Here is a 17,482-nt window from a genome sequence, read left to right as displayed (position 1 = left end):
AGAAGGAATAGTAATTAACACGGCCCGGAGTTGTGCGGCAGCAGGATCAGCCATATACTGGCTGTGTTCTGCGCCCAAGTCTCCGGCGCCGTTCTCTCTCGTACGCCTATGTCATGGTGGCTTGGAGGGTGCCACAGATGACGTAGATATACTGTAGCAGTGGACAAAGTGGTTAAATATATCATATAGGAGACACACAGTGTGATATTTGAGAAGTTTATTGGATTTACAGAAAGTGCACAATAACTGTTTACCGTATATACTCAAATATAAGTCGACCTCGTGTATAAGTTGACCCCAATATTTGACCCTCTTAAAGAGGAACTCCAGTGAAAATAATGTAATAAAAAAAGTGCTTCATTTTTACCATAATTATGTATAAATGATTTAGGCAGTGTTTGCTCATTGTAAAATCTTTCCTCTCCCAGATTCACATTCTGAAATTTATTACATGGTGACATTTTTACTGTGGGCAGGTTATATAGCTGTTTCTAGCTGTTCTGGCCTTGCAGACAGCTGTAAACAGCCATTTCCTGTCTGTGAACATTGTTACATTGTGGCAGTTTGCCCAGAGTACCGTACGGTACCAGAGCCTCTTGTGGGAGGGGTTTCAGCACAAAATCAGTCATACAGTGCCCCCTGATGGTCTGTTTGTGAAAATCATTATATTTCTCATGTAAAAGGGGGTATCAGCTACTGATTGGGATAAAGTTAAATTCTTAGTCGGAGTTTCTCTTTAAGCTGGAATTTGTTGATTTCTCAAGTATAAGTCGACCAACTGTACAACTCCCCACACAGATACTAATCGTCCTTCTCTTAAATAGATTTTATGGTTATGTATCCTTTAAGGAGATCACTGTACATTATTTATATGTTGTTTTTACATGTATGCGGCAAAATACCTGGAGCAAATGACCCTGCATGATCTCCATGCACCTTCCCCACACTGTGCTCCTGTTATTGTGTTAATTCATAACATTAACAGCAGCACAGTGTTGGAATTATGCTTGTAGATGATAAGGGTTAATTGTTCCAGGTATCTTGCCTCAGATCTGGCTGAGATGGATACCTGCGGCTGGGATCAATAACGCTGCTCTCTCCCTGGCGCTGCACATTGACACTATAATCACTGTATCAGCAGCGCTGACACTTCAGGGAGAGCGGCAATTAGACAGGCTGGGCATGGGACAGTGATGAGGCTGGGGGGGGGGGGGGGGGGAGGTGGAGCTTAAATTTGCCAGTGTACTATCAAGAAAAGCTGCTTGCATCATGGACAGCTGGCGAGGACAGTGATCGGTGGAACCTACAGGAAGCATTTAGAGACTGTAATTTCTGCAAAAGGAGGATCTACTAAATATTGATTTCATTGTTTTTTTCTAATTTTGTTTAAACAATTATTGCCCAATTATTGCGCACTTTCTGTAAATCCAAAAACTTCATTTCACTTCTCAAATATCACTGTGTGTGTCCCCTATATGATATATTTAACTGACATTTTTTATCGTAACAACCAACGATTTATACAGGAAAATCATGACGATTGACAAGGTTGCCCAAACTTTCGCATCCCACTGTAGGTAGAGGGAGGGGTCTGTGTGAGAGTAGGGTTAGGTTATGTTGTAGTAAAATGTTAGTAATATTTACTGTTTTACTCTTATAACAAGCGTACTTATTTTTTTTTTTTCATTGTTATAAATGATCTTTCAAGATTTTATTACATAAAGAAACGATAAATGAAGGTTATACACAATATTATACAATTATAACGATTATACATATATTATCGTTTTCAGTGTTATAAACAATATTTTCAGATTTAATACATTAAGAAACGATAAAAGCAGGTTATACACAATATTATACAATTATACATATATTTTCGTTTTCAGTGTTATAAACAATATTTTTATTACAACAACAAACGATAAAATTTGGTTATTGACAAAATCATTACATTTCGGCTACACCACGCACCCTTTTTTCCAGGTGCCCTTTTTTGATGTACGCGTATTACGGCTATACTGTGATACCTGGCAAAAGCATTACAATCTGCCCTGGGGTTTCCTGTTGATAATTGCACTGTCAATGTACTAACCAACAGGAAAGCCTGGTAGAAAATTCACAGCTTTTGCTGGGAATATATGTACAGCAGCAATACGGATGGTAAGGCAGGGTGTACACTTAACAGTGCGTTTTTGTGAGTGATTCCCTTGTTTAAGTCATTGTGTATTCGCGTCTGGAATCATGTTTTCAAGCTCACAGTTTTGTTCATGGTTTCTCTTTTGCAGTGGAATACATTGTAATTGCAACACACACACACGTAGGGAAAACGCAGAAAGGTGTCTGATTTAAGGGGAAACCGTGAACACAAAACACAAATGACCTGCAATTTCAAAGCGGGCCTTTGACTGCAATGACCAGTGTGGCAGCCCGCATTTTGCCATGCATAAATCTTTAGCCTCCCAATTATACATTTAACCGTATTAAAAAAACAAAAAACACATTTTTCCTATCATTACTTCAAAGTCAATTTATTAAAAAACCACAAGGTCTTTTTGAAATACTTAATTTTTTTCTTGTTCACACTATTCTTCCTAAAATACTTAGCAAATCGATTATTGCACCCAGTGCTGGGCCGAAATTACGCATTAGCGTAATTACGCATCGTAATTCACTACAAATGCACCGTAAGCGTTACGTGTAAGGTTACGGTATTACGCGTAATTAATTACGCGTAGACCGTGGGTTACGTTTTACGCGTAACAAATTACGCGTAAGACAGTAAACTCCCATTGAAATTACACAGTCTGCCGTAATCGCGTAATATTACGCTCCCGTATAATATAAAAAAGCCGCCGACTTTAAGGGTTAATAGCAAAGCCCACTTAAGTGCTAAGAGCCTCAAATTTGGAGAATATATTAAGGAGATCAGAAGGAATAAGAGGAAAAATTTTTTTTTCAAAAAGACTTTATAGTTTTTGAGAAAATCGATGTTAAAGTTTCAAAGGAAAAATAGATACATTTAAAAACCCGCCGACTTTAACGGTTAATAGCAAAGCCTGCTTAAAATTTAGAAACACCAAATTTACAGGGTATATTAAGGGGATCAGTGGGAATAAGAGGAAAAAAATTTTTTTCAAAAAGACCTTATAGTTTTTGAGAAAATCGATTTTTAAGTTTCAAGGGCAAAAATGTCTTTTAAATGCGGAAAATGTCAGTTTTTTTTGCACAGGTAACAATAGTGTTTTATTTTCATAGATTCCCCCAAGTGGGAAGAGTTTTACTTACTTCGTTCTGAGTGTGGGAAATATTAAAAAAAAAACGACGTGGGGTCCCCCCTCCCAGACCTCTTTAACCCCTTGTCCCCCATGCAGACTGGGATAGCCAGAATGCGGAGCACCGGCCGCGTGGGGCTCCGCACCCTGACTATACCAGCCCGCATGGTCCATGGATTGGGGGGTCTCGGAAGGGGAGGGGCAGCCAAGCTTTCCCCTCCCCCTCCGAGCCCTTGTCCAATCCAAGGACAAGGGGCTCTTCTCCACCTCCGATGGGCGGTGGAGGTGGAGGCCGCGATTTCCTGGGGGGGAGGTTCATGGTGGCATCTGGGAGTCCCCTTTAAAAAGGGGTCCCCCAGATGCCCACCCCCCCTCCCAGGAGAAATGAGTATAGAGGTACTTGTACCCCTTACCCATTTCCTTTAAGAGTTAAAAGTAAATAAACACACAGACACTTTGAAAAAGTATTTTAATTGAACAAAAAACATAACCACGAAAAAAGTCCTTTAATATTCTTAATTAACCATTAATACTTACCTGTCCCTTTAAAAGCCAGTTCCCACGCAATATCCTCGGAAATATACTAATCAGTTACAATGTAACAAAGCTATTACAATGTAACAACTTTGTTACTTTGTAACACCACCGCACCCGACGTCACTCGCCGCCACTGCCGCGTCTGCGCTGACCCGACAGAGCTCTGAGCTATATAGCTCAGAGCTCCCTAAGCATCTTTGTATTTGGGCTCCAAGGAGCCCCATTGGTCCTTAGCAGACCAATGGGGTTCCTTTAAATCAGAAGGAACCCCATTGGTCTGCTAAGGACCAATGGGGCTCCTTGGAGCCCAAATACAAAGATGCTAAGAGAGCTCTGAGCTATATAGCTCAGAGCTCTGTCGGGTCAGTGCGGGACGCTAAGTCCCCGCCGCCTCCCGCTGTCAGCCCCGCCCACATCTGTCACCCACATGTCACCCACATGTGGGTGACATGTGGGTGACATGTGGAAGAGGCGGGGAGGACAGCGGGAGGCGGCGGGGACTTAGCGTCCCGCACGGACCCGACAGAGCTCTGAGCTATATAGCTCAGAGCTCTCTTAGCATCTTTGTATTTGGGCTCCAAGGAGCCCCATTGGTCCTTAGCAGACCAATGGGGTTCCTTCTGATTTAAAGGAACCCCATTGGTCTGCTAAGGACCAATGGGGCTCCTTGGAGCCCAAATACAAAGATGCTTAGGGAGCTCTGAGCTATATAGCTCAGAGCTCTGTCGGGTCAGCGCAGACGCGGCGGTGGCGGCGAGTGACGTCGGGTGCGGTGGTGTTACAAAGTAACAAAGTTGTTACATTGTAATAGCTTTGTTACATTGTAACTGATTAGTATATTTCCGAGGATATTGCGTGGGAACTGGCTTTTAAAGGGACAGGTAAGTATTAATGGTTAATTAAGAATATTAAAGGACTTTTTTCGTGGTTATGTTTTTTGTTCAATTAAAATACTTTTTCAAAGTGTCTGTGTGTTTATTTACTTTTAACTCTTAAAGGAAATGGGTAAGGGGTACAAGTACCTCTATACTCATTTCTCCTGGGAGGGGGGGTGGGCATCTGGGGGACCCCTTTTTAAAGGGGACTCCCAGATGCCACCATGAACCTCCCCCCCAGGAAATCGCGGCCTCCACCTCCACCGCCCATCGGAGGTGGAGAAGAGCCCCTTGTCCTTGGATTGGACAAGGGCTCGGAGGGGGAGGGGAAAGCTTGGCTGCCCCTCCCCTTCCGAGACCCCCCAATCCATGGACCATGCGGGCTGGTATAGTCAGGGTGCGGAGCCCCACGCGGCCGGTGCTCCGCATTCTGGCTATCCCAGTCTGCATGGGGGACAAGGGGTTAAAGAGGTCTGGGAGGGGGGACCCCACGTCGTTTTTTTTTTAATATTTCCCACACTCAGAACGAAGTAAGTAAAACTCTTCCCACTTGGGGGAATCTATGAAAATAAAACACTATTGTTACCTGTGCAAAAAAAACTGACATTTTCCGCATTTAAAAGACATTTTTGTCCTTGAAACTTAAAAATCGATTTTCTCAAAAACTATAAGGTCTTTTTGAAAAAAAATTTTTTCCTCTTATTCCCACTGATCCCCTTAATATACCCGGTAAATTTGGTGTTTCTAAATTTTAAGCAGGCTTTGCTATTAACCGTTAAAGTCGGCGGGTTTTTAAATGTATCTATTTTTCCTTTGAAACTTTAACATCGATTTTCTCAAAAACTATAAGGTCTTTTTGAAAAAAAATTTTTCCCTCTTATTCCTTCTGATCTCCTTAATATATTCTCCAAATTTGAGGCTCTTAGCACTTAAGGGGGCTTTGCTATTAACCCTTAAAGTCGGCGGCTACCTAACATTGATCCATGCGTCAACTTTTCCGCTTGGCAGCATGACTTTACGCATTAATTGCTAGTAGGAATTTACGCGTAAGCCTATAACGTAACAACTTGAATTACGGTATTCTTACGCGTAATTGCGTAAGGGCAATGCGTAATTACAGACATGTACCGAAATTGAATGTCTATGCCGTAAGCGTAATTTCGTAATGCGTAATAGCGTAAAATTACGCGTAATGATCCGTAAGCGTAGCTTTTTCCATTACGATCAGCACTGATTGCACCCATGGGGCTTTGCTATTAACCACTAAATTTGCCGGTATTGGCTATAATACTATTCGCAAAACTTCGAAAATTTGTAGAACCACAGGAAATTTTTCATGAGATTGCCGGGCAATTTCATTTATCTCTACTCTTGACTTCTATACTGATTTACCTAAACTTGATCTAATGAGGAGCCACTGCTTGTAACATCCGATTTGCATATTTACATGCATATACCCGGATTCTATATATGCAGGATAGCGGATTTTAAAAACTCAAGGGTCCATACGCAATTCACTTTTTCTCCTGAGTTATCTCCTAGGTGATAATTTTCATCCTCTCTTTAAAGCGGTATCGTCACCATAAAAATCAAATTTCAACAGCAACTGGTCTGAGTGTATTAAGTGATAAAGATGCTAAGCCTGCATTCAAAACTTTCAAAACTTTTTCTGCTGTTATGATTTAGAGTTATCACCTACTTAAGGAACACTGGCCCTTTAGTAGTCGTGCCAAAGAATTGCATGCTGGGGGTCCTTTTTATCTATAATCTATTCCTCCTCTTTCCTTTATTTCCCTGACAGCTTCTTATCTGAAACCTAATCCCCTACTCACTTGTGTTTACAAGCAAGGCTGAGGCGACTCAGCGATTGGAGGAGACAAGAAAAAAAGTAAAGGGCAGAAATGACATCATGAGTTAGCCTTAACTGTGGGCAAAAGACATGGCCCCCACCAGGAACAGAATTCTCGTCATTTACTATATAACATTCACTGAAATCAAAACAAGGACAGTATAATACCTGTGTTATGTAAGTAGATCAAGTATTTATCTACTTATATATGTGTTTTTTTCCTGGCATAGTATGGCTGAGCCTACTGCTTTAAAGAGGAAATGCAAGCAAGGATTGAACTTATCCCTTTCAGTAGTTGATACCCATTTTCCCATGAGAAATCTTTGCCTTTTCTCAAATAGATCATCCTGGGGTCTCTGTGTTGCTGATATTGTGGTAAAACCCCTCCTACAGTGTGATTCCAGTATCTTGGTACTGACATCACACTGTGGGAGTCTTGTTGCATTGTGAGAAATAACAACTGTATCCAACTGCCAAAATGGGTATCATCTCCCTCCACAGACATTACCTGGCAGCAGTAAAGATGTCGCCATGTGATAAATGTCAGAATGTAAATCAGGGAGAGGAAAGAGCAAACACTGGATAAATAATTTATTAATAATTATTGTAAAAATTAAGCATTTTTTTCATGATGTTATTTTCACTGCAGTTCCTCTTTAAAATAACTTTTCAGCATTTTACAATTTAAAAAACTACTCAAAAGTTGGTGAAAAAGTACTATCAAAATTATTTTGAGAATGTTTAAAGGTGGTTTAAAAGGTGTTTTATGACAAAGTGTGAAAATATCACCTAGGAGAAAATTCGGAAGAAAAAGTGAATTGCAAATGGTCCAAAGATTCCATTGTCAATGTTAGAGTAAGGCTGACTTTCTATGTGTGGAAGAGGATGGGCTAGGACTGTGCGGATGTTGGTACATAGAATAAGACTCCCGGTTTATACATCAAGTGGTGTAATTTGAAATCACATGCAGTCCTTGGCCCAGACTGCATGTGACAAAGAGTCTTAGGACTTAAACCGACATCATGACAGGTTCGTTTGTTTCCGTTTCCACCCAGTTTATTTATACATCTGTTGGTATGGTTTATGTAATCTTCTTGTATACCCTTTGAATTGTTGCAAAATACACCACTTGTTGCATAAACTGTGAGCAGTGTCCATTTTGTCTCATTCTATGAACTGCATTCCTTGTTTCTTTCAGTGTACTGTGCTTCTTGGCATCGTCTGTTTATAGATTTATCTATCTGGGTAAGGGCTGACTTGTTACCATCACTGATGAAACATTGCTCTGTTTTAGTGCCACACTGTGTTTTCACCTGTGTATACCATTGTGTGAATTCTGTTACTTTCTGTGACACAGATACAACAGCAAGTTAGAGAAAAAATATCTCCGGCGGGAGAGCTATTGTAACGTTTTCCCATCCACACCACTGGTACAGATATTATCAAACACCTAGCTGGGAGATACCTCTATTATCAATAATGTTTATGCTGGTAACATACAGGTATATTGCAAAACACAGTGGCCCATATGCAATTAACTTTTTTTTTCATGAGTTTTCTCCTGGGTGATATTTTTAAATGTGTCAATAAAATGCATTTTAAGCCATCAGAAAGCAAGAACATGCTCAAAATAATTTTAATAGTCCTTTGTCATTTGCTTTTTGGTACTTTTTTAGTTGACAAGTCCTGAAAAAGGTATTTTAATTTGAAGATGAAAAATTATCTCCTAGGAGAAATCTCAGGTGAAAAAGTTAATTGCATATGGCCCAATGTGATGCACAGTCAATTTTGATTTATGGGGAAATATAGATTAAAATGTTGATTGAACTGATTTTTTTTTCCAAACCTCTTTAAAGGGGTTTATTTATTGTCATATTCAAATGTTGTTCTTGTAGTGCTTTCTGTCTGTATCCCTGTATTATGAGGTGTTGCCCTTTATCCCGGATTTCTTTCTCACGTGCGACTTTTTTTAGAACTCCCAACGCACCGATATATATGAGTGTGTATGAAGGTGCATTACGTTACATTGCTCTTTTTACGTTTGGCATTAATTATATTTAAAGTAGCGATGATATCAAGCATAGTTAGGTTCCCACACTTTCATTCCAATGCAGTTTTCACATTTATTGCATAAGTCAGCACAAGCTTGTTTTTGGGACCTTGTTTCGGGGCCGTGGAGTGTCCCCTTCTTCAGAAAAGTGCCTGCACTTTTCTGAAGAAGAGGACCCTCCGTGGCCCCGAAATAATTGTCAAGCGTGTGCTGACTTAAGCAATAAATGTGAAAACTGCATTGGAATGAAGGTGTGCGAACCGATCTCTGCTCGATATCATTGTCATTTGGGTGACGTTGCCTAACACCCAGGTTCATCATCCAACAATAAACGGGTAAGGTGTGCCACTCCAGAACTTTGCCTAAAGTAGTAATGAACCGGCACCATTAGTGATGACAATCAGCAGTCATTAAACTACTTTTATTGTACCATATTGCAGGTATTACAAATACAGCAGCGACAGGCTGCTGTTTTAAGGTATGCATTCCTTTGTCAAGCTGCTACGGACTGTGCTACTCTTTGCTTCGTTGATGTCCATTGATCCTATTGGAATACTAAGTCTAGGCACACCACTTCATTATCTATTACCATTTGGGTGCTCCTCATTTTCTTTCTAACATTAATATTTATAAATGTACATGAATCACATTATATAATTCTAAAACTGTTACCCTTTCCATGAAGTTGTTAAATGTTAGTAGTTATTACAGTATATTGTATATTAGATATTATGACTTACAACTCCACAGTCTTTCTGAGTCTGATATTGGCAGCTTTTCTGAGTTTCTGTTGATATGAGACTTCCTGCTGACATTGTGCAGTTGTAGAATACACAGTTGTCGAAGCTGGAGGGAACCGGTGGTCCTTCCTTGAAAAGCCAATTAGAAAATAGATTAACCACTTCAGGACCAAACCAATTTTCACATATCAGCACTGCTCCTATTAATTCGCCAATAACTTTATTACTACTAATCACAGCTAAATGATACTACTAATCACAGCTAAATTAAGCTTTTAGTGTGTCATAATTTTGTTTAGTAATTACCTTATTTTCAATACATTTTAAAGGGAAAAGAGGGGGGGGGGGAACAAAAAAAAACTGAAAAACATACTATTTCTCCAAATTACATCCAATACAGCTTTACAATAAGCAGTGCTAACTATAAGTTAAACCCACAACTTGTCTGTCGCCTGTCTCTGACTAATTAGATGGGCTGAGACAGCCCTGGTAATGAGATGACTGATAGCACTGCACTGGGCAGGCAGATAGAATAATGCCCTAGACTCCTGGCTTTGCCTTATAGCTGCAAATGCCCACATGATATAGCTCTTAGTTAGCTCCAATTAAATTACTAAAATATTGAGGGGCAGGGGTTTGGTAGTTGACTGCCAGACTGCCACCGAAATGGCTCCAATTCTAGCTTTGCTGAGGCTCTCTTTGTCCAATCTGCTGTGTGGCTGGGCCTGGTTTATCATGGTGCATTATACAGTACATGCACTGTCAACTTTGTGTGGTACAACCCTGGTGAAATGCGCCCCTGAGGCAATGCACCTGGATGAAATCTACAGGGGTTTAAGGCAAATGAACGGAGGGGCCCTCGTCACTGAGTAGCGATTTACCTTTGGGAAAGGCCACTGATTCCTTGGTATGGCTACCTCAAATTCTCCTGCGCAGATTATATAGTAATATATATGGTAATGTCACTGACTATCCTCAGTGTCACAGACTGTCTTCCATTAGAACTGCCTTAATCCTTCATGTCATTCCTCAGAGATTTATGGTACATATTGATATGATAGAATCATGCAGTTTTCTCCGTCTACATCATGTCATGGCCACACTCATTTTTCAGGGAGAGGGGCTCAAATTATGTGCCGCTTGGGGCCACAAAAACCTTAACAGCATCCCTGACTAATCTTAATACAATAATTACCAGTATTAAGTCAGGCAACAGAATGGCTGTATGTGAAGCATAATGGTCACATGTACATTTACTATAAAGAGTAAGTGGAGTTAACTTACATTTACATTTAGTATGGATCCATCTGGCTGTACAAATGCACATGATGTCTTCACACACTTTCCACAGCATCGGTCCCCAAAAAGTAGTTCAAACGTCTCACCCTGGAAAAAATAAATAGCAATTGATCATTTATTAGTCTCCAAAAAAACACTATTTTATAGTATTGATTTACAGTATATAGCACCACCATATTACTTGCGCAACGCCATTAAACCCTATGCGACATTTCGTGTGCACTGGACTTTGCGCGGCCAAAACTTTGCGTGCAAGTTTTTCCCTCAAAGCGGTGCTAACCTACTTAGTGCAATGCTTATCACGCCCAAAGGTCTTTAGGCGTGCTAACTAGGTTAGCACCGCTTTGTGAATCAAGCCCTAAGAGTGCAAATCAGCTAAAAGCACACCATGGGCTTGATTCACAAAGCGGTGCAAAGTGTTTGCACGCCTGTGAAAAGCCCTTTATCACGCCTAAACTCAGTTTAGGCGTGATAAGAAGAAACTCGCGCGATCTCCCGCGCGCAAAGTTTTGCGCGCGTAGCGCACCGCGCTGCGCGCGCAGTGTACCGTGCTTCGCGCGCAGTGTCCATTGAGCCCTATGGGACTTTGCGCGTGCAGCGCGGTGCGCTACGCGCGCAAAACTTTGCGCGCGGGAGCTTCGCGCGAAGAGCAGCACAAATCGGTGATAACTCAGCTTTGCACGGCTTATCACGCCTAAAGTCTTTTAGGCGTGATAACTGAGTTATCACCGCTTTGTGAATCAGGGCCCTTGTTCTAATAGTACAAACATTGCACTGTTAGCAAATACCGTACATCAATATCAAGGTACAAAAAAAAGAAGGCCATGCCCAATTGCCTATAGGAACTTCCTGATAAGGAACAGACAAAATAAGTAACGGGGCAGATGTAAATATGTAAACACTATGTAGTTTATGCATAGCTCACATAAAACAGGACATCTAATGGGAGAGTCATTCTAATCTTTTACCATCCACCTTGCTGGTGATGTTCCCAGACACCTCGCAGGGAGATACTTCTGTCATCCTGCTTTTCATGAATGTTCACACTGGTGACACGCAGTACTACATATTACTTTGCAACACATTACGCTAAATGGCAGTATGTAATAAAAAAACATGACAATGCAAGAGGCAGAACTTTCTCTGTCATAGCAGAGCTAAATCATATTGCAATATGCAAACAATGGTATTTCTTATGCATACATAGAAATAAGGTGTCTGGTAATGTGGGCACCAGAGAAAGCCAATAATAGTAGAATATCAGTAATGTTACCGATGTTCTACTGTTGACTTCAGTAATCTAACTCTTACATTACCCGCCTCTCCACCTACACCTAACACTAACCCAACGCAGGGCACCCAGAACCTGCTGTAGTGGAACCCCCCATGCCATAAGTAACCCCTTCCCCCGACACTCAGCTATACTAGTTAAGCGCCCATTGTTACTGCCAAACTGCTGCCTGCTGTTGCCGAACCCCCGGCTCCGTAAGTAATCTCCCCCAGTGCTCAACTATACTCTAGATGAGCACCCATTGGTTCTTATTCAATTCACGTTTTCTCTTAAGTTTTCTCCTAGGTGATATTTTCACACCTTATCAATAAACTGCATATTGAGCCACCAGCAAGCAAGAAAATATTCAGAATAGGTACTTTTTCTCATACTTAAAGGAATACTTATGTCTGCTAAAAAAAGTGCCGGCCAAACCGGAAGTGGCCGCAGGCGAGTCCAGGTGCATCGGAGGGACACGGCACATCAGAGGGACACGGCGAGGGCACCGTTAAGCTGCAGGGCACTGAAGGGAGCCCCGGGTGAGTAAAAGTCATTTTTTTTAGCAGACTTAAGTATTCCTTTAAGTATTTTCTCAATTGCAGAGTGCTGAAAAGCTATTTTAAACAGATGAAAAAGTATCTCATAGGAGAAAAGGTGAATTAAATAAGGGCCGTTGTGAGAAACGAAGCTCTGTAGCTGAACGGCACTTGGCTATACAATAGCTGAGCATCTATAATCAAAGCACTGTCAGCCTGAATTTGGCTATACAACAGCCAAACTCCTACCAGACTAACCGCCACAATCATGCTACGGCTATACCATAGTCAAACTTTGCCATCTCCAGCTCCCATGTTACATACTCGGCACCACCATAGCTACAAACTGCATTGCGGCCTCTAGCAGGGCCTAAGTAACCAAGGGCGCCTCTTGTCCATTTCCCTTGCTTTGTTCCTTGTATCCAGCTGTGTTTTCAAGCAGTAGAACTCTGCTCGGCAATGCATGCAAAGTGAGTGGGAATTTATAACAAGGACCAGGGCCGGATTTACCATAAGGCACATGCCTACAGGTGCCTGATGATGGAAAGGCATCTGTATGAGCCACTCCCCTCCCAAAGCCTCTTCCTCCTTCCTTCCCTATGCAAAGTCCTGATGGGAGTGTAATCGAGAGGTTACTCACCCTGCACTCGGCATTCCATTGACTAGATCTCCCTTCAGTCGGGGGCAACTCTAGCTACTTAGTACTGAGGTTGTTCTGGCTATCTAATACTAAGGGACTCCTGTAGCTACATAGTATTGAGGGTACTCAATACTGGTTACCTATGGTTACCTAATACTAAGGGCCACCTGTAGCAACCTATGAGGGGCAAGGGACGTAAGGGGGAAGTGACAGCTGGGACAGCCAGCACACCTGCAGTGCAGTTTGGTGAGGGATTGCAGGTTCAAGTAGTGCAAAGACTAGGGTGCCAGGACAGCTGTGCCAATAGGTTCCGGTGCGGAAAAACCGGGCCTGACAAGGACATGTGTTACGTGAGCACTTTATTTTCACACAAATAAAAATCCTGATTAAAATTGTATTTTTTACCTGTAATTACCCATCTTCATGCCTACCTTTCCTTCTGGCTTGCAGCACAGTTCATTCTAAAAGTGGGAGGACATCAACTACTTAAGGACCTTAGTAATTGAAATCTACTCCCTGTTTTGATGGCTACCTGGCTGCCAGGGCGTAGATTTCAATCCACCGACGCTGCGCATTCTCGCCGTTTTCATCGCTCCCGACAATCTTGCTGCTGTCTCCCCGCTGCTCACTCGCTCTGCCGTCTCTATGACGGCAGAGCCCTGTGAATGGGTCAGGAGCCGATTTCATTGGCTCCTGACCCTGTCTATCAACGTAAGCGGCTCCCATTAGCTTACATCGATAGGCAGGGTCAGGAGCCAATGAAAGCAGCCAGCGGGTGGCCCAGGTTCCCAACCTGCGGCAGTGATGGCGATTGCTGCAGGTATGTGCGGCGATTTGTTGGTATTCGCCGCTATTCTGCCGTTTCTTGTACCAGCGGTCTCAGAGACCGCTGGTACTTAAGTGGTTAATGCAGATGTACTTGTGTTGCTAAAGGACTCTCCTTGTGACGCTCTGGAAGTTTCCACTAATCCCACCAGAGCACCCTACACAGCAGGTACTTGTATTTTTTTATAGATTTGTGTGAAAATAAATGAAATCTTTACATACATTATGCATATTCTTTAAAAATAATAATTTCACCATAGTGCCCATTTAACTGGTTTGCATACTGTATGTCATTTACAAGTTTGCCAGTACTAATATGTATAAATGTACCTGAATTTATTTTCAACAGAATACCCAAGTAGCTTGGAGTGATCCAAAACTACTAGGAAAGTATAGGCGACTAAAAGAGACCGAAAGGCCCTCCTACTTAAAAGCAATACTCAGTGTAGTTTGCCTCCTTAAAACAGAAGGTATTTGTGATAATTAAGCTTTAAGTGAGTGACTGTGGTCTCCCACAATGCATCACTACTGAATATGCAAATTATTTATACCCCTGAAGCCAGGCTTGCATTCCGAAACACTGGTGTATAGTAAGCCTATTGCTTATTAAAATGTACAGAGCCGCATTAATCTCAACATGCAGACAGTCTGTTTCAGACTGTTGGTACTCTGCATGGTGGAGATTGATATGTCTCTATGGGATATGGCTTGGACCAGAACAACAATACATCCAAGTAGCTTGGGGTGAACCAAAACTACTAAAACTCTAACTTTTTTATGCCATAGTTGGATGTTACTAGTTCTACATTATTACAGCATAATACTCTAATAACTTACAGGTCCACAGTCACTCTGGCTCTTATATTGGCAGTTCTTCACAGTTTCAGTTGATATGAGAGTCCCTTCTATCAGCTGGCAGCTGTAGATTACACATTGGTCGAATGTGGAGGGAACAGAGTCTCCTTCCTTGAAAACAAAATTAGAAAACATTTTAAAGACTCATTTAACTTGCATTTACTTTGACATAGCTTTTTTTTCTTATTTTCTCAACATGTAGTTCTCCAATAGTTTCCAAAAAAAGCCAGCTGAATTTTCTGATAAGGGGGAGGCTTTGCTCTCTTCCTTGCAAGACACCTCCCTTTGCTGATGAATAAAAGCTGCTAGGTAGAATTGAAGGAAACCCCAACTCTCATAAGCTAGTGTAACACTAGGGGAACTCATCCTTTTTCATCTTGCCATACCTTCGAGTTAAACATGTTCAGCACCTTGAAAAGCTGCAATAGATGAGCTGGAAGGCTCATGTGACCTTGGAAAGCTGCAATAGATGGGCTGGAAGGCTCATGTGACCTTGGAAAGCTGCAATAGATGAGCTGGAAGGCTTATGTGACCTTGGAAAGCTGCAATAGATGGGCTGGAAGGCTCATGTGACCTTGGAAAGCTGCAATAGATGGGCTGGAAGGCTTATGTGACCTTGGAAAGCTGCAATAGATGGGCTGGAAGGCTCATGTGACCTTGGAAAGCTGCAATAGATGGGCTGGAAGGCTCATGTGGCCTTGGAAAGCTGCAATAGATGGGCTGGAAGGCTTATGTGACCTTGGAAAGCTGCAATAGATGGGCTGGAAGGCTCATGTGACCTTGGAAAGCTGCAATAGATGGGCTGGAAGGCTCATGTGACCTTGGAAAGCTGCAATAGATGAGCTGGAAGGCTTATGTGACCTTGGAAAGCTGCAATAGCTGGGCTGGAAGGCCACATCAGATGTTGAGTGGTGTTGAATCCGATTGTACAAGCTTGTTCAAGTTAAGGCACGTACACACCTTTGTACAAGTAACATTACATTTTGCTGGGGTACAATTCAAAGGGAACCTAAGGTGGCACTAAGGTCCCCAGTTTCATTTACATGAGGCTTTTTCCAGTCGCCTGTAGTCATCCTGGTTCCTCACTGTCTTTCTGCCCTTTTCACTTCAGCCTCTGTGCCCTTCCAAGGCTGTAGGCAGCATGGCCAGGAGTATTCTGTGCTTGCTCAGTTAAAAAAAATTGAAACTGTGCATGCGCCGAATCCTCCTGGTTAAGGAAATGTGATCGAGGAGGCCCTAAGGGAGGTTGGTAAATAGAGTGTGCCATGGGGGAGAGATGTGTTGACAGGCATTACTTACCCTCAGGGGGCTGATCCCTGCCCCCGTCTTTACGCACTGCTCCATCTTCTCCAGGGAGACCTGCAGCTGCAGAATTTTGAAGTACCCATGGCAGTGTTACTTGTCAAGAGATGTAGTATTTCTATGTGAGTACATTTTTCAGCATGCATTTCAGTGGTCAAGGACAACACTGGCATAGACACTTCAAACTGCAGTACCTGCAGGTCTCCCTGGAGAAGATGGAGGAACACATAAAGACAGGAGCAGCGCCTATGGTAATATTTGTCAACCCCCCTATAGCACACACCCTTAGGTGGATGTTTGTTTAATTTTTTTTGTAATAGAGATGCTTGTTTACCTTAAAAAAGCTAGTGAATTAGCCGTTCCACATTTACAGTCATCACCAATGCAATATTTTTATAATAAGGGGGAAAAAAAGATCCAGGTTGACTTGGAATTTTTTTTCTTTGTTTCCAGTGCTGCCTACAGGATGGACCTGATTCCAGAAGAACAAAACTACATGAATGCCAGAGTAAATTTCTGGAATCATGCTTAGGTACTGCGTATACTGACTAGGATATTTTCTCTGTGAAACATGCATGTTTTCACACATACAGACAAACATGGTGTGCAGAAAATACATACAGAGAACCGATGGACAAGTGTGCTCCCAGCCACAGCTTCTTATTACACTCACTCTGTCCACCTTTGATGTAGCAGAACTGGCTCTGCAAACTTCTCCAGCATCACTACAGTACAGTGCACTTGGGGAGGGGTAGAATGGTTGTGGGCTGGGTGTTGTACACAAGAGCCTGCTGCACACTGAATAGGGACTGTCTACAAATCTTTGTCTGCAAACTTTGTAAGATTCCTTATCAGTGGATGAGCAGATGCAGTCAATAGAACAATTGTTCAGAGAGCAGAAGATTTTTCTTTTCGTGCCCTTAGTTGGCAGTCTCTCAGGACAGGGAAAAGAAGCTTCTCCCCACACGGGGCCCCTTGTGGCTTCTGGGCTCCCCTGCGGCTTCATACCTTGCAGGGTCTATTGTTACGCCTGTGTAAGTTAGATAGGTACTGGAGTGAGTCAGGTAGATGCTCAGCCAAGCCATAGTTTCTCTAGTTGTAAATGTATATGTGCAATTGGCAGTTTGAATTTGCAAATAAATCACAGGGCAGGCAATCTTATAATCTTTGCAACTTGGACTTTTGATGTATCTTAACCTTTTAACTTCTTTTTAGTTTTTTTTTTTATTGTATGTATGTGCGTTGCTGTGCCACATATTTCCTTGCCTACCCCAACTTGCCAGCCTTAACCACTTCCCAACCACAGTTTTTCCCCTTAACAACCAGAGCAATTTTCATATTACGCTCCTTCCATTAATTCGCTAATAACATTATCGCTATTAATCACATAGAAATGATCTATATATTGTTTCTTCGCTTTCTTTGGGTG

At 42.0% G+C, this 17,482-nt stretch overlaps 1 protein-coding gene across 1 annotated transcript in view; it reads right to left on the bottom strand.

Moving 5' to 3' along the window:
• Positions 1 to 17,482, bottom strand: part of LOC137537855 (kielin/chordin-like protein) — a 267,049-nt gene that overhangs the window by 115,262 nt on the left and 134,305 nt on the right. Inside the window, exons 17-19 of the mRNA XM_068259806.1 lie at positions 14,734 to 14,862; positions 10,611 to 10,712; positions 9,327 to 9,455 (exon numbers count right to left, since the gene is read on the bottom strand). Coding sequence (XP_068115907.1) covers positions 9,327 to 9,455; positions 10,611 to 10,712; positions 14,734 to 14,862 — 360 coding nt within the window. The remainder of the gene's footprint in view (positions 1 to 9,326; positions 9,456 to 10,610; positions 10,713 to 14,733; positions 14,863 to 17,482) is intronic.

Source organism: Hyperolius riggenbachi, chromosome 11, assembly GCF_040937935.1.
Source record: "Hyperolius riggenbachi isolate aHypRig1 chromosome 11, aHypRig1.pri, whole genome shotgun sequence".
Taxonomy (NCBI): Eukaryota; Metazoa; Chordata; class Amphibia; order Anura; family Hyperoliidae; genus Hyperolius; species Hyperolius riggenbachi.
Note: the sequence above shows the minus strand (reverse complement) of the source record. Positions and strands in the feature narration are given on the sequence as shown.